This window comes from Exophiala spinifera (assembly GCF_000836115.1).
Source record: "Exophiala spinifera strain CBS 89968 unplaced genomic scaffold supercont1.5, whole genome shotgun sequence".
In the NCBI taxonomy this organism is placed as follows: Eukaryota; Fungi; Ascomycota; class Eurotiomycetes; order Chaetothyriales; family Herpotrichiellaceae; genus Exophiala; species Exophiala spinifera.
In genome coordinates, this window is record NW_015622517.1 from 2,894,883 (window position 1) to 2,918,724 (window position 23,842).

General features: G+C 52.7%; 8 protein-coding genes across 8 annotated transcripts; 5 read left to right on the plus strand and 3 right to left on the minus strand.

Moving 5' to 3' along the window:
* Positions 1–102: 102 nt before the first annotated feature.
* PV08_07612 (uncharacterized protein) lies at positions 103–1,507 on the plus strand (the record flags this gene model as incomplete). Its single annotated transcript, XM_016381941.1, has 2 exons — positions 103–1,249; positions 1,290–1,507. 2 exons carry the CDS (start codon positions 103–105, stop codon positions 1,505–1,507), a joined length of 1,365 nt encoding a protein of 454 aa, XP_016235043.1.
* A 347-nt stretch (positions 1,508–1,854) lies between these two features.
* PV08_07613 (uncharacterized protein) lies at positions 1,855–3,763 on the plus strand (the record flags this gene model as incomplete). Its single annotated transcript, XM_016381942.1, has 4 exons — positions 1,855–1,908; positions 1,965–2,052; positions 2,108–2,346; positions 2,408–3,763. The coding sequence occupies 4 exons, from the start codon at positions 1,855–1,857 to the stop codon at positions 3,761–3,763; spliced, it is 1,737 nt and encodes a 578-aa protein (XP_016235044.1).
* Positions 3,764–5,143: 1,380 nt separating this feature from the next.
* Positions 5,144–7,183, minus strand: PV08_07614 (uncharacterized protein; the record flags this gene model as incomplete). Its single annotated transcript, XM_016381943.1, has 1 exon — positions 5,144–7,183. The coding sequence occupies one exon, from the start codon at positions 7,181–7,183 to the stop codon at positions 5,144–5,146; it is 2,040 nt and encodes a 679-aa protein (XP_016235045.1).
* A 1,752-nt stretch (positions 7,184–8,935) lies between these two features.
* On the plus strand, positions 8,936–11,122 carry PV08_07615 (uncharacterized protein; the record flags this gene model as incomplete). Its single annotated transcript, XM_016381944.1, has 1 exon — positions 8,936–11,122. One exon carries the CDS (start codon positions 8,936–8,938, stop codon positions 11,120–11,122), a length of 2,187 nt encoding a protein of 728 aa, XP_016235046.1.
* A 175-nt stretch (positions 11,123–11,297) lies between these two features.
* Positions 11,298–13,796, minus strand: PV08_07616 (uncharacterized protein; the record flags this gene model as incomplete). Its single annotated transcript, XM_016381945.1, has 1 exon — positions 11,298–13,796. The coding sequence occupies one exon, from the start codon at positions 13,794–13,796 to the stop codon at positions 11,298–11,300; it is 2,499 nt and encodes an 832-aa protein (XP_016235047.1).
* A 2,139-nt stretch (positions 13,797–15,935) lies between these two features.
* Positions 15,936–16,365, plus strand: PV08_07617 (uncharacterized protein; the record flags this gene model as incomplete). The annotated part of the gene is made up of 2 exons (XM_016381946.1): positions 15,936–15,980; positions 16,051–16,365. The coding sequence occupies 2 exons, from the start codon at positions 15,936–15,938 to the stop codon at positions 16,363–16,365; spliced, it is 360 nt and encodes a 119-aa protein (XP_016235048.1).
* A 794-nt stretch (positions 16,366–17,159) lies between these two features.
* On the minus strand, positions 17,160–18,143 carry PV08_07618 (uncharacterized protein; the record flags this gene model as incomplete). The annotated part of the gene is made up of 2 exons (XM_016381947.1): positions 17,160–17,739; positions 17,812–18,143. The coding sequence occupies 2 exons, from the start codon at positions 18,141–18,143 to the stop codon at positions 17,160–17,162; spliced, it is 912 nt and encodes a 303-aa protein (XP_016235049.1).
* Positions 18,144–20,508: 2,365 nt separating this feature from the next.
* PV08_07619 (uncharacterized protein) lies at positions 20,509–23,238 on the plus strand (the record flags this gene model as incomplete). Its single annotated transcript, XM_016381948.1, has 1 exon — positions 20,509–23,238. One exon carries the CDS (start codon positions 20,509–20,511, stop codon positions 23,236–23,238), a length of 2,730 nt encoding a protein of 909 aa, XP_016235050.1.
* Between the last annotated feature and the right edge of the window lie 604 nt (positions 23,239–23,842).

The window sequence follows — 23,842 nt, forward strand, 5'->3', positions numbered from 1 at the left end:
GAGTGCACAGCTACTCGTGTTTGGAGTCGGTTGTTATATATCAGTATGGAAACGGAGCATTGATCGCAACCTCGCATTCTACTCCTGCTGGACTAAATCGTCATGGCTCCAAACGGAACTCTTCACGACTTCACACACCTCCAAGATGTCATGGGCAACTTGCCTATGCTAAAACGGTACATTGTGCTATGTTTATGCTTTCGTCTTCCAGAAACATATTCTTCGAATGAAATCGAAAGCACGTTGGCGGTTGGCCTGCTGCGGCTCGCGAAGGCCTTTCCCTTCCTCGCAGGACAAGTCATTATGGAAGGGCGGCGTCAAGGCTGCAGCGGCAGACCAAAGATCATCCCTCTCGACGAAAGAATAAGCCTAAACGTCAACGACATCAGAGAGAGCCACCCTGCATTTCCCAGCTTATCAGAATTAAGTACTACAAAATATCCATTCACCTCCCTCGACCCAGCTATCATCCTCCCGCCAATTGCCTCTTCGTGGCCCGAAGATCCCAATGACTTCAGTCAAATCGCACCAGTCCTCATTCTACAGGCCAACCTTGTCCATGGTGGGCTCCTACTCACGTTCTCCTGCAACCACATGACCGCAGACATGACGGGCATGGGGATGATCATCTCACTTTTCGCCAAAGCTTGTCGTCTGGAGTGCTTCACCGACGAGGAGATCGAACAGGGCAACCAGCCACGGGGGAACATCGTGCCACTACTTGGAGACGAATATGAACCCAGCAACGAGCTCGAAGACGTCATGGTCAGCCCCCTTAGGATGGAGGAGAAGAACAACCCAGCGAACTGCTCAGAGGCGGCCACGAAGCCCAAACCCGCGTCGACCGCGGTGTGGGCATATTTCACCATCACCTCGTCGAATTTGGCTCGCCTCAAGACCGCTGCGAGTCACCAAACTCTCGTACCATATATCACCACGGACGACGCCGTGGGTGCTCTGTGCTGGCAGGCCATCCTACGAGCTCGTGCCAACCGACTGGGGTCCCACGCCACGTCGACCTTTGCCCGCCCGATCAGTGCGCGCAGGTATCTTGGCCTTTCCTCCCTCTACTTGGGCCATATGGTCGACGTTGTCTACGGCTCGAACGTTGACGTGTACGAGCTACCCCTTGGGGATGTCGCGGCGCGCTTGCGCATGCTGCTTCAGAGCGACGAGAAAATCACACGCCACGTACGTGCGTTTGCGACGATGCTCGATCGCGTCGACGACAAGAATCAGCTAGTGAATGGTGCGAAACTGGATCTCGATCGGGATGTCATATTCTCCAGTCACGCAAACGTCGGGTGCTGTCAGAAGTCGTTCGGGGAGGTGCTTGGAATGCCATGTTGCGAGACGGCCGAGGATGGGTGCTGCTCCAAGTTTGCTTTATCTCATGCCCAAAGACAAAGATGGGGGTATGGCTGTTGCGATGTGCTTGAACGATGATGACCTCATGGCGCTCAGAAAGGATGAGGATTTCATAAAATTTGCAGACTATGTTGGCTAAATCAGCCCCCTGGCTCAAAGACCGTATTTGGTACATGTCCAATCAGGGTAGTTTAATGTGATTCATATTCCAGCCAGCAATCCAATCTTTGAGACTTCCAAGGAACCACTGTCCGTCATCTGTGATAGAGTAGTCTACCGATGCCGCCGCTCTGCCTGATCAACTGTAAGTGCATCTCGAAACAATATTGAATAGTCCCCCGGCTTCCTCAGGGTTGGCCTCAGGGCGGCGTCACCCACGTCCCAATCCGGGGTGATGGGCGAGTAGTTTCTTGGCCAATTAGAAACGTCCCTCAACGTTCGACTGCGCCTAGAGACCAACGAGCATCTCAAGCAAGACCGTGACAAATGGCCGGTGTGCCGCAAAAGACTCTGAGCTGGCTCTATGATGTCTTGAAGCGTGTAAGAAAGCGTCCTGCGCCATTGTGTGTGTATGTGTATGGACTGACCCGCGCAAGGAATACCGAGACCCCAACCGAACCTACTCCGACCTCGCCTACGTGCTATCCCGCAACAATGGATTCGCACCTCGAACCGATGTCTACAGTGAGTCAAAGGCGGAAGAGTCAGAGGAGGGCCTTTCGTTGACACAGTGTTGTAGCTTTTGAGAACGGAGTATCGGCGCTCCTAATCCATTTCAAAGGGACGATACCAGTCAACTTTCGAGGGAATGTCTACAGGTTCCCCATCTCATTATGGGTACCTCATACATATCCATACGAACCGCCCATGTGTTATGTGACGCCGACGGACGACATGATAATAAGACCTGGGCAATATGTTGGTGGGGATGGGAAAATCTATCATCCATATCTGGCACATTGGCGAGAAGCCTGGGAAGTAAGTCGGATTGGCACGACACCGAGAATCAATGGTTGGATGTTGACAAAACGCACATCAGAGATCTAACCTTGTCGACTTCCTTTCCATATTGGCCGATGTCTTTGCGAAAGAACCGCCTGTTGTCGCCAAAGGTCAGCCACAACAACGACTAACTCAACCAACGCCGCCTCCTGTGCCACCTCTACCCAGAGAGCTCACACAGCATCCCTCACCTGTCCCCGTGTCTAGTCCACCACCACCACAACAACACCAAGTAGGACCCCCGCCGCCACCGCCGAAGCCGTCTGCCCATCTTGAACGACAATCACCACCAGGTATCTCTAGCCAGCGACAGAGCCGATACGATGCGCCCCCACCATTGCCTCCACATCAACTGAGTCCCGGTCAGAGACCTCAGCACCCCTACGGAAACGGCGACGTGCCTAGATCTCCAACTGGTCTAAACTATTCGCCTCAGCGAACTAGCAGTCTACGGCAATCGATGCTTCCACAGCAGCAGCAGCAGCAGCAGCAGCAGCAACCCCTTTACGGAGCTCAACCTTACAGACCGGGCGAAAGCCAGCAATACGCTCAGCAGCCAGGATCATCAAATCCTTATCCAGGGCAAGTCTATGATCCTCGGTCGCAGCTAACCCAATACCACTCACAACCACTTCAACAAGGTCATCCTCGATATTCCGGTGGCCCTCAGAACCCCCCTGGCCAAACCCCACCACCGCAACAGCCTCATCCTCAGTACCAAGGTCAACCCCACCCACAGCCGCCTGTCTCACAACCGAAAGCTGAGCCCCCTCCTGACCTTCTCGACTCTCCTTTCGAAATCTCCCTTCCCTCAGCGGCTAACGCTACAGCTCATGCTAAAACCGCCATCCCTGCTCCTCCCATCCCCGTCAACCCGGAAAAGGAAGCCCTCCTTACTCATCTCTCCCACACAGTCACTCAATCCCTCCACTCTCAAATTGCTCAATCCACAAGCGCCCTGCCCGCACTGCGTTCCCAAAATGCAGCACTCCAGTCGACTCTGACCACTTTGTCCGCTGAACTCACCAACTTGCAAACTCTACACTCGACAATATCGGCCAATCTCTCGCTGCTGTCGACCTCGCTTTCCAAATCCGACGGCGTGATCTCTTCGGCCCGCCAACGCGCAAGCCAGAACGACATCCCGGCCGTCGACGACATGCTGGTTCCTCCAACCGTCGTGGCTCGTCAGATGTACGACGCCGCATGTGAAGAAAGGGGTATCGAAAATGCCATCCTGGCTTTGCAGGAAGGATTTGTCCGGGGGCGCGTCGCACCAGATATATGGTCGAGGAAGACGAGGGAACTTGCTCGAGAAGGCTTCAGAAGGAGGTGGATGGAGAGGAAGGTCGCAAAGGGCATGGGTTTGGATTTGAGCCAATACGGGTCATAGACTGGACTGGCATTTTTGTCGTTTCGTGTCTTGTCTTGGTGCGTGTATTGAGTGAGCTACGACAACGAATATTCCGGCAGCGGTCAGCAACTGATGAATCAGGGAGCCGAAGCTGGGACTGGAATTATGGGTGGGCACCGTCTTATGACACAGCATGACGATAACGTCGGCATTTGCATTCGAGTTCAAAGGGCTTTGGTTCACATACATCATGATTGATACGACACAATGAGAGAGCATGTCTAGGGTGTGTTTGAGCATCCGCCACCGTAGACAATGACCCAACGACCCACTTGTACTTGGCCGTTTCGACGACTCTACGGCAGTTGGGGCTCTCGGTACGGTCTACACCTTGGTCCGCACGTCCTGTATCCTGCCCCGAGTTCAAGAAATGCCATGTATGCATGCATGCATACCCAACCCCGGGCGGCCCTTAAAAGATGCCTTGACGGGGCACGTTTGCTCTCTCTTTCAAGAGACCGTGGGTGCCAGGCGACAGCTACCTCGAGGAGGAATGAGCCCACGTAGGTGGGTGGGTGGGTAGGTAGGTAGGTAGTCGGAAGTCCGGGCCCGTGATGGGGTGGTGGACCTCGAAGCCAGAGTGGCCGCGACCGCATGGATGGCCGAGGGGGAGACCGTAAGAGTACGTAGGTGGCCGGTTCGAACGATGGTCGACTGTCGACTCATAATCGAGTCGAGTCAGCACAAGACGTTTGCCGTTGTTGTTCTAAGTTGTCATTGTTATTTCGGGAATTGTACTGTCATGCGTGTTTCGACTCGATTGTTCATCGTTGAAATTCCACTAGTCCTTGATATTTTTTTTGTATCTGGTATTTACTGTTTGGTTTCCTAATTTTTTTTGTACCTTTTTTTGATAGATTGCTTGTTTGTTTGTCTTCCTTTGACAATGTACTCGGAAGAATTTGTTGTGCGAGACCAACTAACCATTCTGTTGTTCGCGCACATTCGAATGAAGAAATGAAAGAACCAATGTGATCGAACCAAACGCAATTCACAAAAACAATTCCAGACCTGAGGCCACGGGTATGAGGCACACCATTTTTCTATACTTTTCTCCAATCGATCCCATGATCCCCATCCAGTATAGAAATGCAGAGCCATCCAGTCGGTATACGTTGCACGCTGTTCATTCGACGATCAATCGATTCATCCGGTGTGTGAATACGCTGCCCATCAACTCGGTAATACCGCAATAGTATACGCAGCAAGCCCTCCAACCAATCTTGGACCCATTGCAGTATGCAATATGCAGATTCAACTCATGTCGTTCAAAATTAAACCGGCACCACGTCGGCGGCGGCGTCAGCAGCAGTACGTACGAGTCGACCAGACCACCCCAGACGAGTCCAGTCTTGTTCTTTAGAAGCCCCAATCGCTCGGATTGTATGGCTGATTCTCGTTGAACATGTCAAATTCGTCAAAGTTGAGCTCGGGCAATGCGTCGCTCAGACTAGTGACTGCGTGATTCTTGTTGAACATGTCAAATTCGTCGAAATTGAATTCGGGCAATGCGTCACTCGGCAAGCCAGCCTCATTCTCGACGAACGCAGCCGCCTCAGGCTCCGGAGGAGGAAGTTGGGCAAAGTCCGAAACGTCGACACCGAGAGCAAGGAGTGCAGCTTCGGTCTCGGTGGCGGGTTCGACGTCCGGATTGTGTTGTTGTTCAAGACCATGTGAAGAAGAAGGGTCCTCATCCTGGACAGACGCAGAAGCATTTTGATCAGGTTGGTCCTGGACCGGAGTAGTGTATTGATAGACTGATGTCGGTTCCGGAACAGGGGTAGGGGGTTGAACACTAGGTGAAGGATGTTGAACAGACACAGAAGCAGTTTGATCAGGCATTTGGATCTGGATCTGGTCCTGGACTGAAGTAGTGTGTTGATAGACTGGTGTTGGTTGCAGAATAGGGGTAGAGGCATTAAGGCCAGGTGAAGGATGTTGAACAGACGCAGAAGAAGGTTGCTCAGGAACTTGTATCTGGTTCTGGTTCTGAACCGGATCAGGGTATTGATAGACTGTTGTCGGCTCCGGAACAGGGGTAGAGGGTTGAAGGCCTGATAGAGGATGTTGAACAGACGCAGAAGCAGTTGGAGTAGGCACTTGCACCTGGTTCTGGACAATTGGACTGTATTGATAGACTGGCGTTAGTCGTGGAACAGTGGTATTGTGTTGAAGGCCAGGTGAAGGATGCTGGATAGACGCAGCTTGACCAGGCTCCTGCATCTGGTTTCGGACCGAAGGACTGTACTGATAGACTGGTGTCGGTTGCGGAACGGGGGTATTGTGTTGAAGGCCGGGTGAAGGACGCTGGACAGAAGCAGTTTGATCAGGAACTTGTATATGCTTCTGGACAAGAGCGTAGATTTCAGCTCGTGTCGGTTGTGGAACAGGTGTGTTGTGTTGAAGGCCAGGTGAAGGATGTTGGATAGATGTAGCTTGACCGGGCACCTGCATCTGCTTCTGGACAAGAGTGTATATCTCAGCTCGTGTTGGTAGTGGAACGGGGGTATTGTGTTGAAGGCCAGATGAAGGATGTTGGACAGGCGTAGCTTGACCAGGCACCCGCATCTGCTTCTGAACAAGAGGGTACACTTCGGCTCGTGTCGGCTGTGGAGCATAATTCTGACGTTGGAAGCCAGGGGAGGGGCGTTGGACAGAAGAAGTTTGACGAGGTTGGAACTGGTTGAGAACAGGAACATTCTGATAGGACTTTTCCGGTAGTTGAACAGGACGAGGAACAGGGTCACGAGGCTGCGTTCCTGGAGACAGCATGATTTTGGGCTGAGTGGTTATCGTTGTCATGTTGCCTGGTTGTTGCTGCCGTCTATGCAACTCCTCAGCTTCCTCGATCGAAGCCAATATGCCAGTGACTTTTGGGACTGGATAGTCAAAGCCAGTCTGCTGACGAAGTAAAGATGGTGCTGGTTCAGGGTGGTTCATGCTGCGGCCAATCCATTGGTTTTTCCGGTAGTTTGCAGGGTCGATGAAGTGCGTAGATAGAGCCAACGGTCCCATTTCACTGTCCATGCCTTCACGGTTGGCAGCCACACCTTGATTCTTCTTCGCCCCACCACCGTTGGCCCGTAGCTTCAAGTACTCTCCGAAGCCTGCCATGATGCTGTCAACTTCCGAGAAGACGATCTCGCTATGAGGGCTGTCGAAAGTAACATAGCCAGTAGTTTCTTGTCGAGTCTTGCTCGATCGCACGCGTTTCGCCGCAGGCTGATAGACATCGCCGAATGGGGTGTTCGGCACATTGGGAGTAGGAGATTGAAAGAAGAGCATGTTTTGTGCTGGAGGAGCACGCTTTGGTGTTTTCTTGGGAATTTCGTTGACAGCAGAGAAGCTGAAACCATCGTCGTCATCACGACGACGTTTCCTTCCGAACGTAGTATCCATCTTCAAACGTACTGCCACAAGATAGATGGGTGCTCTCAGTGTAGAGTGGAGGAAAGAGTATGTGGCTCAGGGTAAGTAGACTGGGTGAGAGAGAGGGAGAAAAGAGGAGGAAGTTTTCGAAATGAGAAGTTGAAGTAGGCAAGGAGACATCATTCACTCCATTGAAAAGTTCTGCCGTTTGAATAGATGAAAATTCTGCCATTGATGAAGCCAGACCTTGGCCCAGCCACCCATTGACAGTGTAAACGAAGGGAAGGTGAGGTGATGGGGATATGAAAAGATGTGCTGATTGACTGCCTCCTTGCTCCAAGCACCGCGGTTTTGGTAGAAGAGTATTGATATACCCAAGAGTAAAGGCAGGGACCTCAAGGCCCTTCCAACTCGATTCCTAGACATAGCATTGCCGTAGCGTTGCATATTGTAGCGATATAGCGAGTCCTCATTTGTATATTAAATCTCACTTGTGCCTCTACATGGGCAGTGAATTGATCGAAAAACTTCCCGCAGAGAGATCCAGCCTCCTCATTTGAATTCACTTCAGAGCGGTCTCCAGCGGAAACCGGGGCTCATGATGAGAAACCTGGCTTTGTCAGCATGAATATTCACAGCGATATCTTGTGCGGTGTCAGTGAGCCATATCAGCTGATTTTCTCCTGCGGACAAGATCCTTTGATACGAAGAGTCTGGCATCTTGACCTGTAGGATGGAACATCAACTTCGGTAGTGAGGCGTTGTTATGTCCTTGGTTCAAAGAGTCTTACCGAGTCGGAACATCGCACTGATCTGGAAGTCCCAGGCCACCAGTCGTCCTCGTGATCTGATGAAGCAGCTGCTTGATGTTGCTGGCTCTTCTCCCATTACGGCCCTTCGCTCGGATTTTGATCCATGGCCGTCAGGCCTCTCATTCCGGTTATCTCGGTAATCGATTTACTGTAAATTCAAGAAGAGCATTACTATCGGCCAGCGGCAGGGATGACCGTGGTGGCCTCAGTCTCCTGTTCCCCGGGGGACTCGTTGACCGACGCCGAAATGCGGTATCGACATCATGATGTTAGAACTTGAGCTTTCCGTTTGCTCGGGCGGCCTGATACCGACACGTCTGTATCACACCTAATGCCCGAAGAGCGCACACATTCTGGCAGGAAAGGAGGACAGCAGGGGTGGTGCTCAAGGAAGGATGATAAGGGACGTCGGGGAGTCACGTGGGGCTGACATAATCAACATCACCCCCAGGATCAAGGTTGGGAGGATCAAGGATCATGACCAACCAAAAAGACGCCACTCCAGACATCGTGGCATGCTAAACTTAGATTTTCAGCGTCGACATCTGAAACCAGAGTAACGGTGCCATTCTCTGGGCGATTAGCTCAAACTTTTTTCGCGCAGGCGAAGCTGAGTGTTCCAGACTGCTGCGTCAGCATCGAGATGTCAAAAACTCTCCGCCACGATTGATCGAAAATCCTGAGACTGGAACGTGCACTGCGCTCTACACCCGGAAGCAGCCGAGTTATTGGATCAAAATGACTCGCCCACCACGAGGACAGAGTTTTGAGGAAGACTTATCGGATTCTGGGCCATGTGCGGCTCCTTTACGATCCCTTTCCTTCTCCCCACCCTCCCCGACCTTGCCTTTTTATTGCCTCGATCAAAACATATCATTCATTGTCGACAATAACAACACCTTCAAAATGATATCTCGATGACCAAAGGTGAAAGTGATAATGATACTGCGGCACGCCACAGTCCACCACAATGATGGAGAAGTTCGGCTTGCACTCTGCGGCTTCTGGTGGGCAATATGAACCACCAACGGCTGCGTCAGACTCTCCGTCTCCCCTGACTTGGAGCGACACGATCTACTCGACCGATTCTCCCAATTCTCCTACTACTAAGTCCCAACGAGCTCTCCCGAGGATAGCTACGCGTTACAGGCAGCCATGGCGGCATTCGGTTTCAAGAGCTTTGTCCGAAGAAGTCGCATCTCCAACTGTTCGAGAATTCAACCCCAGTCGTCAGCGTTGGCGCCTTTTCGTTAAGGCCATGTATCGATGGGCCACCACCGCGATCATGTGCGGCCTTCTTGCAACGTGTCTCGGGGTATTTGGCAACCTACTCAAGATGTCAGTAGGCCAGGTCAAGCTGTTCAACGCGCTTATAGTCCTCTTGTCCCTGTTTACCGGCAACAACTTGGCTAGCACGCTCCGTGAATTCGCGCTCATGTTCCGCTGGCGGCTGCTAGCGTCCAAGTATCGCTCGCTCGAAGAATTCGACCTCATCATGTCCTGTGACAGCCTGCGAAAAGTCATCAGTCTGTTCCGCACGGCCCGTACACCAGGACGACTATTCTTCAGGCTCAACCGCACGCAATGCCTTTGCGCCGTGTGGCTCGGAATCAACATGTGTCTACAAGTCCTCATCGCACTACTGGGAGTGACCTACAACCTCGGCACCTCGACACACCCAGGTCTTAAGTTTGGCAAGCTGAGCGTTGCCAATTTGACCCAGATCAACGACATCTGGAGTGCCGACAACCCAAACATTGCGGCGCAGATGGGCTCCGCCAACACCTACGGCATCCAAGGCCAGGACTACATTTTCGTCGACGGACCAGTGCCCGGACAGACCGGCCCTTGGGAATTCGGGTCACCAAGTACACCGACCATCTACGGCAACGGGGTGAACTGGACGAGCATGACATATGCGTTCCAAGACGAAAACCCAACGAACGCGGCGATAACGCTCATCTCGCACCGCACCATCACCATAGAAGCAACCTGCACGGCTCTCGAACTCGTCGACGTGTCGGACCTTGAGGCGGGCTACAGCAACGACACGGGCACCGAGACAATCAGCTACGTCGACGAGCGTGGCGCTCTCAAGTTCCTCGACCTCCAACCGGGCGAACCGGGTGCGGTGACCTACATCGGCGTTCTCAATGCGACGTGCGGCCCGCGCTGCAGCCAGGTCATGGCACTCCAGAACGCCAGCGCGCCGCACATCCCCCGGCCGTCGTTCTACACGTGCAACAGCACCCTGACGCCGGTGCAGGGGGTGCAAGAGTACCTGCACGCCGGCACGGAGCAGACGGAACTGACGTTCCAGATCCGCGACGAGCAGGCGCGCATCATCGCCGGCGCCATCGGCTGGTCCATGTCGGGCATCGACTACTCGGACCCGGCCGACGACGACAACCAACTCGCGTACGAGATGTCGCGGTACACGCAGTCGTCGTGGTGGAGCCCCGCGCACCCCATGACGGCGTACTGGGTCGAGCAGCGCGTCATGGAGTACGCCATCGAGGCCGTCGCCGCCATGGACTACAATGGCCCCCAGCAGAACGTGACCGGCTGGTACCCGGTGCTCGCGCAGGCCGTGACGGTCGAGTGGCCGTGGGCCGGCACCATCCTGGTCCTCGTGCCCGTGCTGCAGCTCGTCGCCTCCGTGTGCGTCATCGTCTGGTCCAACACCGCCATCATCCGCGACCAGAGCGCCCTCAGCGCCGCCCGCCTGCTCCGGCCCGTCGTCGAGGGCCTCGGCGCCAAAGGGTGCCTGCTGTCCGGCGAGGAGATCGCCGCCATGTTCCCCGGCGTCAAGGTCAAGTACGGCTGGCGCGAACCCCAGGACCTCACCTTCAGGAACGAAATCGACCCCGCTAGTAGCTCCGTCAGGCACGTCGACATTCTCCAGGAACAGGAAGGCTATAGTACCCAGGGACCCATGCCGGCCGGGTTCTACGACGGGGAGCCGTCTGATCATGAAGACGACGACGACGACGACGACGACGACGACGACGAAGGTTACAATTGTTTCAATGATGAGAAAAGTCGTCATGTATTCAAGACTGCGGCTATGAATGAAAAGACCGCTTCACGGCACGAGTATAGACCTGGAAAAGCGAGACGGAGAACCAGACCGAGAACGAGACGGATGAGTATATGAGTTTACTTTACCTGGCCTAGTTCTCTCAAGATATAGAATCATTTTGTAAACAACACGACAAATCTAAAAAAAGTCGAAAGTCAATATCGAGATCGTCAGGTCCTTTCGTCATGACATTTATGTATATTTCATTATGCCTGCCTAAAGTTTCCTCGTGTACGGCGAGGCTGCTCTGCTACTTCCTCGGTGCCTCCAGCGTGGTCTGTCTCGCCTGTGCAATGACAGGATGATACTCTCCCTCGGCAAACAACAAGCCGTCATCCATGTCGATGTTTCGGTCGATTTTGAAATAGCGAATTTCCCACTCCTCGTCGATCTCGTCTCCGTACGATTCCAATTCCTCCCACAAGTCAGGGTACGCCTGCTTGGCCCACTTTTCGACCTCGTCCTTCCTATATTGCCAGGGTATGGCATTGTAAAAGGTCCCGATGGTGAGAACGTCCGGTGGTTCGCCGATGTCTTCCTCCATCTTTTCAATCAGCTCCACCACATTCTCGAACTCGGACTGGCCCGCCAAAGCGCCCACGTAGCAATCGTAAATCTCCTTGGTGATGACAAGGTTGAAACTCTGCATCAGCGCCATGATGTGTCTGGCTTCGTGCGCCCCTTGGGGGATCCACTTCTCGCAAGCCTGGAGGGCGAGAGCGAACGAACTCAGGGTCGGGCCTTCTCGGGACTCCATGATCTTCCAGAAGTGGTCGATGATGGCCGAAAATGGCTGTTGGCACGCCGTGTACGCTGCCATCATGCCATTGTGAATGCGCGTCGTTTGCTCGACCATCAAGTCAAGCTTGAGCATGTTGTACACCATTTGGAGTCCGTCAATATCTTTGCACTTGGCTATGCCTTCGAAACATTTTGCATATGCTTCAGGCGTGGGTCTCGCAGCTGGCTCCTCCCGTTGTCGCATGTGACCAAACACCAAACACGCCAGATCCGAGCGACCACGATCAAAGAACGATTGCATCAACGGGATACGGTCCTCAACCTCTGCCTCTGGAAAGGCATGTCGGAAAAGTTCGTAAGCGTTGAATGCTCGTTGAGCTGTGATGGTCGGGTCTGCAATAAACTGACGAAAGACTGCGGCAATACGCGCTCGGTCGTCCATCGGGTACGAGTCGATTCGGTGACGCAGAATTCCCGTCGCCTCTTCGAGCTCATCCTTCTGCAAGAAAACATGGCAGAGTCCGGCAACGGCCTCGGGCTCCAACTCAGCATCGGTATCGAGAATGTGGTCGACAATTTGCATGAGATGAGTATATTCCGGGTTTGCCGAAAATGCCAGTGAGGTTATATATTCGTTGAGAACGCGAGAGTCACATCGATCCGCAGGAACATCATCCCGCAAAAGGAGCTCGTACGTCGAATAAGCCGCGGCGCGATCTCCCTGGTGAAGATGGTAGTGCAGCTGAACCGAATGTGTTTTTGCGTCCGGTTTCAGCCCAAAATCTTCCGCCAATTGAACATATCGCTCAGCATTCTCTGCTTGGTGTTGCAAGTAGGCATGTTCAATCAATCGGTTGAGAGTCTTCATGGTGATTGCATCAGTAACTCCCGATTGTGCCATCTGCTCAAGCTTCTGTCGGATATGAGTTGGATCTTGGTCTCGCAAGGCATACCAGAGGATTAATGTTCCCGCCATCTCGCCAGAATCGGTCCGATTTTCAAGCTCCTTGACAAATCGAGATCCCCATTTCAAATCTCCATTTTGTATAGCACAGTCTACCGCTTTGACCAGACTCTCAGTGGTCGGCACCTGTCCCTCTTCCAGCGGTAACTCAAATACTCTCTGGAGTGTATGGAACTCGCCCCGTTGTGCCAGGTAGCTCACCAACGACTGCTGGGCGCCTGCATCCAGCGGACCAGCCGTGTCTTGCATTTCCTGAACGACCTTCCAGAATTCTTGTGTCCGGCCTTCATTCGCCAATCCGGTAAGAATGGCTGTCCACATGGAAAGGCTTGCTCTCTCGGTACTTTGTTCAGACCGTCGCAAGAGCTCCAGGGCATCTTGAGCAGAACCAGTTTTGGCGAGCACAGTGATGTAGGTCACCAGCAGGGAGGGCTTCACGGCCTGATGCCCAGCCTCTGGCGCCAGCTCTATGTCATCGACGACACCGGATCTCGACTGCAGAGCCTCGAAGACAAGAGTTGCCAGGATGCGGGCGTCACTTCGGTACCTATCTCGGCCCGTGGACGACGCCAATACCAGCAACACATTGTCCAAGTCTTCTTCTGACAGCGCTGCCTTTTCCTCTCCAGATAAGATGTGTCCTCGCTCTTGTAAATGCTTGAATGCTTCTGTGACCAAAAAGATCTCGTTCCTCGTCAGTCGTCCGGGCGCTGCAACTCTGGAGTCAAAGAAAAACTTGAAAGCATCTGCGACCTCCTCGTCGGATGGCAGTCTCGATTGTGACCTCCTCGCTTTGACAAGATCGACCAGGCGGAGCAGGGCAGCTTCGATATTGGCCTCGGTATTCTTTGCACCCACCAAGGTCTTCTGCCCGCCGCTGAAGGTCAAACCAAAGAAGTTACGCTTCTGAGATAGTCGAATGGTCGGTGGTAGAACACGAGGTCTCGGTCTTGACGCAATACGGCGCCGGCAGTCTCGAACGACATAAGGTCGATTGGCAATGATTGCCCGAAAGACGCCCCGGGTCAGGCTGGAGGATTTCATCCTCGAAGGCGGAGCACGGAGAACCTCCAAGTCTGAGCAATGCTGAAGGTGAGCACCGAGTTATTGTACGTGCTGGCTAGACCGATCACCTGTAGACCAGAAAACAAGTAGCGGGAAAGAAGTGGCGTGATGAAATTGTTTGAGCAGTTGTTGGAGAAGTGAATTAATTACTCGTACGGAGTACATGCAACACCGTCAAATGCGGAGCTGAACCCTCGGAGAAGAGATTCTCCAGCTCCGTGGAGCACTCACGCTAGCCGCAGTCACTAAGTAGCCTCGCAGCCTCGTCTCCCAGTCCAATCCACTAAGCAGCTGGTTTCCAAGGAGCAGCCCAACCTGCAACCCTCCTGAGCCGAAAGGGTCGCACTTTCGACGCGGCAAGTCTTATAGTGGCAATCCACGCGTGCCTTTCTTGGAGGAACAGTCAACGGATGCAACAAGTCTACTCGATGATATGAAATATGGGGGGCCTAGGGTGCTAGTGGATAGGAGGTTTGCGGGATGGTGAGTAGTCTGTAGAAAGACGAGGCATGAACCTGGGATACCGTAGCTCTGAGCCCGAGAGAAGGCCATATAGTCGGCGTGAAGAATTTTCCAAGACGATATCGTCCCTGTCCCCGATTGCATGCGAAGCGTACCACTGTCCGTCCTTACATCACAACCCACATATATACACGAATATAGCCTCAGAGCTTCATCCTGGCATATGTTTAGAGTTGGCCCCAGACCTGCGTCTTCATCCGGATCGGCTCCGTCAACAACACGGTCTCAACGTTAGGAAAGTCGAGCTTGAAGCCGCTCCCGCCATCGGTCCTATCGGCCACCCTTTCGCAGAGATACGCAACGGCCAAAGGTGTTCCAACGGCCTGAATCGTCCACCGGTATACGAAACGATGAGTGTGGTGAGGACTATTTTGGAACGAACGGGGTTCGGGATGATAAGATCGCCGATGCGCTCCTTGAAGCAGTTTCTTCAAGCACCGCCCTGAGCCCCGTATCGGGACTCGAGTGAGGAGACCATTCATGGTGCGCTGGGAGTCTCAGGGGTTCGAAGAGCGCGGTAACGGAACAAATTGTCTGATGGAGGACACGGAGGCGCCTTTTGGTGCCAACTCTCTCCCTTCCTCTGATCAACAGAACCTGGAAGTAGTCGTGTGCTGTACTCGGACGGATGTCAGTCCCGTGAACTCGTAGGCGGAGTCTGAGAGAACTTTGCAGAAGGCGGTCAACCCCTCATCGGCGCATCGCACGTACAGTACAGGACTCTTGCAGCTCACACCAGAAATGTTGGAGATCAACGCGCGACGATACAGTTCTAGTCCTGACCGAGAGGCCCTCAGATGCAAGAGACGCCAACAAGCGGAAGATCCCAGACTCACCGTCATCCACTCCGCACGGATCCAATTGGAACTAACCGGAAGAGACGGGGGGATCACAAGGTTTTTCGATACTGAATGAGCCAGTTCTCACCTCTCTCATCTCACGATCCTCGTACTAATTGCAAGATCACGACATCCGGTCAGTATCCTTGAGAGGGTCCGTCGTTTCGTTCGTCCCTCAGGAGCGTCAATCCTCTCGCTAGGGAACCTCAAGGAAGCTTGCGACGCCACTCGCCTTGCTCAAGTCTCTGGCCGGTCTTGAGGAGAGACAGAGAGACTCAGCAGGGTCCAAGAGTGCCCAGAGTGTCGATGCGGAAACCTTCATATGCAAACCCCGCCAGGACGTTCAGATGAGAACTAAGTATGTACGAGCCCCGGCCGAAGGCGGTCACAAGGACATCCTCTTCCTCTTCTTCCCGCAGGGATTATCCAAACCCATCACGAGAGAATTTCCAAGCCTTCACCCGCTCGATCGTCGATGGCTTCATTGTCCTCGTATTCCTACGAGTAATCGTTATGTGCTGCAAATGCCTCATCACATGATCACCCACGATATTCCATGGGCAGACGAGACCATTCTCTCTCGTTCTCGAAAGGGGGCGTGCTTCACAGATAAAATGGTTCCCAGCCCTAGACCCAGAAGGTAGGTTTTTAGTCTTGTGTCCAAAATCCAAAAACAACACATCCACAATCAAAAAGGAAAAGTGTAAGCTATCACTACTTGCCAAAAGTCAACACAACGTCCAAAGTCCACACGATAATGCCTGTCCTCGACAAACTCGACAAACTGATCCATCCGAAGAAGGTACGTTGACACGGATGTTCCACGACGAAAATAAACTGCTATTTCAAGATCGACTCACACGCGCACCTAGGCGTCAGCAGAGGCACCTCCAACCGAGGACCAGGCACCACAGCCCACTGCGACTGAGGTCCCGGCTGCGGCTCCCGCGGTGGAAGCCACGCCGCACACCGACGAGCCCAAGCGCAGACAATCACTAGTCGACAAGATCCTCCACAGGCGCTCGAGCAGTGCGGAAAGGAAGACCGAAGCCACAGAAACAGAAGAAGGTGCCACCAAGAAGGAGAAGTTTCATTGGCCTCACCTGGGGGGAAAGGGGTCGGCGAAAGAAGAGAAGAAGCCCGAACGTGAAGAGCCGGCTGCTGAGGGTGTGGTCCCGGCTGCATAGTAGGTTACTCGTTGAAGAGCTCTTGGGCCGGAGTTGGGCGTGGATGGGCACCGACGAAGACGACCGATCAAGGGACGGAAGACGTGCATGATGACGGAGAACCTGAGAGCCCGAGAGTGTACTTGAAGTCGGGCGTAAGTCCAAAGTTTGATACCCCAGCGAGGAGAGAAGGCCGCGGAGGGTGCCGGCTCCTTCTTGCTTTTGCTAAAGGGTTTTCCTGGGTTCTATTCGCGATGATACCCCTGTTTCCTATTCTCGAGATACCCACGATTATGATGCACAGGACAAAGGAGACAATGATGGAAGCAAGCTCATTAATTACCTAGGTAATCGGTTCCCTAATGGTATCTATCGATTCCGATCTCACAACTACCACAGTCAAATTTCTTGTAACACTACTTCACATAGGAATTGGACTTATTTCTTTTGCTAATAATATTATTGATATGCTTACAATTAAGGCCTACATATCGTACATACTGTGTACCGATCTAATAGCGAGTGGGTATCTCAAATCATGTTGAGTCAAAGAAAACTTTCCACCTTCCTCTTGCCTTTCTCCTGCCTCCCTTTCATTCTCGTCATGTTGGCCGCGCGGATCAGAGCGCACGGCTCTGACGGTTCCACCTCACATTAATTATTATTGTTTCCATCAAACGCAAGTCAATAAAACAATCAATAAAACTCTGATCAGATGAGGGTTTATAATGTCTGATCCGATGCAGTCCTTGTGGTGCTGTCCCAGCAGGTGTGGGCATCCTGTCGCATGGGCCAGAAGTAGCTCGGTGCCATGTTTAGACGGCGGCAGCCGGAGCAGGCTCAGCAGGAGCGGTGCCATTGGTAACACCCTCGGCGGGAGCAGAGATGCGCTGCTTTTCGTGCTGCGATAGGGTGCCCGGAAGAGGGTCCTCATAGGATCTCATGGCAAGCCCTAGACGTGCGGGATCAATGTTCCAGTGCGCCCACAGGAAGTAGCTGAAGAGAACTGGAAGGAGAAGGCAGTCGAGGATACCATAGTAGATGAGCTCAGAGTCGGGTGGGATGACGTTGCCTCCCTCAGACACACCCCAGCAGATGGGGTACAAACCCCAGACAGCCCAGATGAATCCAGAGGAGATGTTGTGGATACGGGCGATGTCCAGACCAAGGCTGCTGGCGTACTTGCGTGGCAGCCAGATCAAGTTGTAGCCTACCAAAAGCCAGTCAAAGACCCAGAACGTGTAGAAGGCCCACTTGTAGTCGGTCCTGACCAGAGCACCGACAGTGGCGAGGATTGCCATGGAAGCAGTAAGGAAGACTGTCCACAGGATGTAAAGAGTCGGGACCATCGAGGTGAGCAGGATGGCGACGCTGATGATTGGCCATACCAAGAACCTTGAAAGGGATGTTAGGCCATGTTCTGCCGGAGAGAAAGTGAGAGGAAGGAAAGAAAATAGTGCCACTTACCATTCAATGTAGCGGACATACCAGATTTGGCGGTTGTTGCCAGCAACATCATCGTCGGAGCGGTGCCATTCGACGTCAATAGGAGTCCAGCCAAGGTTGGAAGCAATGGAGAAGTTGACAACAAAAGCGACGAAGGCTGGTGCGGCGAGAGTGTAGAAGAAGAACCGGTTCTTCACAGATTTCAAGAAGCCGGCGCCAAGGATGCAGAGGAAGAGAGTACCCATGATGGAGGTCACGGTGAAGACCCAGTCAGATCCTCTGGTGGTGATGTGGATGTCGACGGTCTTGCCGTTCACGACGAAGCCGTTGATGTCAAGTGCGTGGTTACCCATTGTGTCTGATTGTGCTCGCTCAACGAGGGTCGAGGCAAATGAAGGTTAAGTAATTTATTCTGTCTAGCCTGGACAGGGACCAACTAGGAAATCGAATCGGATGTCGCTTGACGAGTTTTCGAGGCCGAGAATAAGGCGGGGACTTGACGTTCTTTATAGGATCATTTACCTTTCCTCTCGTACATGCCAGCGGAGGCAGTGGACGACGGACGTGTCGGAAGAGAAGCAGGAAACCATACTGCGTCATAAGACATTCCACCAACATGCAGATGAAGCTCGAATCTTCACAGGAGTACAAGCACCAAGTCATCAGAAAGGAAATGACTAATCTCACCTAGGTAAGCTCACCAAAGCCAGTATCATGACCATGGACTCCATTCGACGCCGTCTCTGGCTCAGTGCATCCGGAAGAAGAGCCAGGTGGAGTCCTCTGACTTGAGAGAGGCTAGCCGCCATACCCGGAGGTACGAGAGAAGATGTCTGGCGTATTGGTGTCGACACGGCGCGGCATCTAAGAAGGACCACGTCCTTCTCACAGCTGCTGGCGAATCATGCTCATTCCGCTGCAGAGTACAGAATGCCTAACCCAGTATGGGAGCTTCGACTTCCAGTTTTGCAAGCTCTTGGGTCAGCGTACATGGGTTGGTAATTTGCAAAGAACTGCACGATGCATTGGTCGATGAAAACATTCGGCAAATGGATGATGCGCAAGGCTAGCAAGCGGAAGGGGCCTCTTAGGGCGTCAAAAGTCCGAAGGGGGATGTTCGTGACTAGCATGCTAGCTTACAGTACAGACGAAGTGTCTGATGTGTCAGGTGAGACGAATGCTTGATTGTAGATGATTGCCACATTCGTGTTTCCGCTGAAGCCGGTGAATCAGAGTCGACGTGCTAATGTAGCGAGTGTTGAACAGGGCCTGATGTTGAGAAGAGCGTAGAAAGTGATAGACTGCTGACCACACCAGGGTGTCTGGTGGTCCTTCGCGTAGTCCACGCAATAATATCACACAGAGGAAGACAGACATCATACTATTTTCCAGGAGGAAGAAAGGTAGAAAGATTTGGTGATGGTGGGGCCGGATAATGGTTTGGAGGAAGAGAGAAGCTACTGCTGCTGTATCATGTTACTTTTTTATACATTGAGTCAGCAATGTTTTCCCTGTTGTTTCGAAGTAGACAACGTACCGAGAACTCGTATCAATATTGTCAGCCCCTGGTCGCCAACAAAGGAGCTCCGTAGAATCCGGTGAGCATTGTCGGTTGTCAACCAACCTCTTAGCGCTAATTAATGGAGAATGTGATCATCATTGTGATCGACCTTGCGCCGAAACGCCTCTAATCCGGCCCTTCCCCAACCGCCTAGTACGAGTACGTGGTCGTTGAAAGAGCTACTCGCAACTACTTACTCATCGTCGAGCCAGTAGCTTGCTTCCCTTCCTCCGTCTCCAATATGTACGCGGTTAATTTCTATACACTCCCCGCTGAGCTTGTGCACAAGCAGCACCGGGAGGATGTGGTTGCATGTACTAATGGTACCATGAGACAGCAGCGAATCAAAACCTGGGTCAGCAGTACAAGTCAACGACGGCGACCAAGACGTTGATGGCGCCCAACATTCATGTGAACTATGAGAATAGATTGTTTCGTACACAACGGTCAACTGAGAACAGAGCAAATCAATGTGATGAATGGATACCTGGGGGGACCCGATATGGCCACCCTCGCTCACAAGCATGCTGTATGCAGAACACGGCAAGCACCATTTCATCAGAACTTGAAGGGATTGAGCTTCGGTGGGATGTACCAAGTCCAAGGAGAATGTAGAGCCTCAAGGCATATGCTCGCGTTCTCGCACTAGTCCGTTTTCGGCGATTGACGAGGCTGCATGGGAAGAACACCAGAAAGGACGACGTCTGCGAACGGCATGCCTAAGAACGTGCGAGTAACCCCAACGTCTAGAAGCCCAATGCTCATTAACTTCATAGATAGTTTCAAAATTAGCAGAAAACACGCAGCGACTGTTCGTGGTCCCAATACCAAATTGTTTCGGGACGCGGCCGTGAGTCTACGGTGGAGCGATGCATCCTTCAAGCGCAGCTTCCACTCCGCCTCCGCAGTCTCTTGAGCACTTGGTGTCGACACCGAATGCCACACAGACACTCAAGATAATCACCGGCATCCACGCCAAAGAACCCCCATTGCTGTCTCCTCGCAAAAGACTCTCGGCAGTTGTACGCAAAGATATCGACGGCACTCCCTTGCCGGTTTCCGAACGTTCATCAATATGCTGCGATAGCGACAGCGATTGTCACTCCAGGTCCACATCTCTCGCGTCAAATCTGGGACCTTGGCAGATATCGGCCACAATGACGAGGAGTGCAATGGGATTGGTTGAAGAGGGGGAGAGATTGATTAAGGAAGGTCACGAGTGGGAAGGCACATCTAGAAGGGAAGATGGTGATCGGTCGAGATCATCCGAAGAGAGCGTCACGACAGTGTCGACTACATCTCTAGTCCTCGAGAACCTGAATTCGGTTTACGCGACTAAGGAGGCCGAAGAGCCTGTAAAATACCGCGACAATGATAGTGATCCCGAGCTGCCCAAATTCACGGACAAAAACTATACGGACGGGAACCGGATGTCGAAGGGTCTGAGGAAGGCAATATGGGTGGTCTCTATCATTGCGATTGTTGGCTGGGCATTTGCCTTGTTCATATTTCTGTCGACAGCCCGGTATAAGCATGCTTCAACTATGGCCTACGACCACGAAACTCCTACCAAGAGCTCGGGAAAGAAAGTATCTCTTGATCAAGTTCTGTCCGGCCAGTGGCAGCCAAGATATGCCCGCATAGAATGGACGGCAGGTCCTGATGGTGAGGATGGCTTGTTGCTCGAAGCGAACCAGCCAGACAAGCCTTTTGTCGTCGTGGAGGACATCAGAAGCCAAACTTCGGCATCGTCAAATGCTGCCAAGGACAAAACGTTGGTGGAAAGTGGCTGGTTCAACGTTAATGGCGAGCAAATGTGGACGGACAATTTCTGGGTGAGCCCCGATCACAAGCATGTTCTCCTCATGTCGAAGAGAGAAAAGGTCTACCGACATTCGTTCTTGGGAGTGTATTTCATTCTCGATGTCGAAACGCAAGCTGTCCAGCCTTTGGACCCGGCATACCCAGACACTAAAATCCAACTCACTCAGTGGTCTCCCAACAGTGACTCGGTTGTGTTCACCAGGGACAACAACCTCTACCTGAGAGCGTTGTCATCGGCAAAGGTAACGCAAATCACAGACGACGGAGGCCCCGAGTACTTCTACGGCATCCCAGATTGGGCTTATGAGGAAGAAGTCTTTGGCACCAATACGGCGACATGGTGGGCGCGTGACGGTCAGTACGTGGCGTTTTTGCGTACAAACGAGACAATGGTTCCAGAGTATCCCGTCCAGTATTTTTTGTCGAGACCCAGTGGCAAAAGGCCGATAGAAGGACTGGAGAACTATCCGGAAGTCAAAGAAATCAAGTACCCCAAAGCTGGCGCGCCAAACCCTGTTGTGGACATGCTCTTCTATGACGTTGCAAAACAACAGATCTTTACCATCGACATAGAAGGAGGCTTCCCTGATGATGACCGAATCATCTTCAACATTGTCTGGGCTGATAATGGAAAGGTACTGGTGTCGGAGTCAAATCGTATCAGTGATCGTGTCAGGGTTGTGTTGGCCGACGTCACCAGCAGAACCGGCCAGACAGTTAGGACTGTCGATCTCAAAGACGTCGACGGAGGTTGGTTCGAACCTACGCAGTTCACGAAGTACGTTCCGGCCGATCTAGCAAACGGACGACCAGAGGACGGCTACGTTGATGTCGTCATCTCTGACTATGGCACCCATCTCGCATACTTCAGCCCTCTGAACAGTTCGAGCCCAATTATGCTCACTCAGGGCGATTGGGAAGTCGATGGTGGACCTGCCGGGGTCGACCTCAAGAACAACCTAGTGTATTTCGTCGCCGCTAAAGAAGCGCCCTCAGAACGACACGTGTATAGTGTCAAGCTTGACGGAACAGACATGACATCTCTTGTCCCCTCCAACGAAACAGCGTATTGGGCATCCTCGTTCTCCTCGGGCGCTGGATACGTCCTGCTAACATACCAGGGACCCAGTATTCCTTACCAAAAAGTCATCTCGACGCCTGCGAACACCGAAAATATTGAACAAAAACTCGAAGACAACAAAGCTCTTGCCAAAATGGCCTCGGAACACGAACTTCCGCATCAGATTTTCCAAAACGTTAGCATTGATGATTACACGTTGTCACTCGTCGAGCGTCGTCCTCCGCACTTTGACTCTAGCAAGAAATATCCGGTTCTTTTCTACCTCTACGGAGGCCCTGGTTCTCAAATGGTCAACCGCCGCTTCCATGTCGATTTCCAGTCCTACGTGGCCAGCTCTTTGGGATATATCGTGGTGACGCTGGACGGTCGGGGGACGGGCTTCATCGGCCGCAAAGCGCGCACCATCGTCCGCAACGAACTAGGCAAGTACGAAGCACACGACCAGATCGCCGCAGCGAAGATGTGGGCCGCAAAGGACTATGTCGACGCCTCCCGCATGGCCATCTGGGGCTGGTCGTACGGCGGCTTCATGACGCTGAAAGTTCTCGAGACCGACGCCGGCGAGACGTTCAAGTACGGCATGTCGGTCGCCCCGGTGACGGATTGGCGCTTCTACGACAGCATCTATACGGAGCGGTATATGCGGATGCCACAGGACAATCCTGACGGGTACGACCGCACGGCAATCAGCAACGTCACGGCCATCAGCCAGAACGTCAGGTTCCTAATCATGCACGGCGTCGCGGATGACAATGTGCACATGCAGAATACGCTGACGCTGCTGGACAAGTTTGACCTCGCCGGGATAGAAAACTATGACGTCCACTTCTTCCCGGACAGTGACCATAGTATCTATTTCCACAACGCGAACCATGTTGTGTATGATAAGTTGAGTAAATGGTTGATTAGTGCTTTCAATGGTCTCTGGTACGAGACGAATGATCCGAAACCGATGGCGGAAGAATTTCAGGAGAAAGAGTAGATGGCCTTTTTCCAGGGATGACCGTCCACCTGTACAGAGGGATCTGTGTTGCTGTTAAGCACCTTGTTGTGTCACCTGCCTTTGGGCAGGTAAATAATGGTGTGTACAATAGATGAGCTTCTTGCTCAGGTAGTTGTCGTTTTTGCTGATCTTCTTTCTCTCAATTCTGAAGATTTTGTATTCCGTAGGTCTAGACGTCTCAGACGCACGATTGTTGACCCTCTCACGCAGAACGTACGGTCTTTTTCTAGCTCGTTAGCTTGTACATGAAAAGAAGAAACTCAACCGTAGAGAATGGAGGTTGGTGTATAGATATCTCTCCATGTCTCCTTCTTTCTTCTGCTCTTCTACTCTCCCTTTCCGTCATATCAATACCACGTTGGTCCTTGGCATCCACCTATCTCCGTCTCCATCGCCCTCGCCCTCGCCATCTCCGCCTCCCGACACTCAACGACGGATGGCCGGTGACCGGTGGTTGATGGCGGGATGAATCAAAACAACCCCACGAGGTACGAAGCGAGTACTCGTAGCGAAGCATTCGCCGAGCGGGTGCACTGGTAGCCAGGTGACGTGTAGTCATGTTCCATCGCGTCCATCACGGACC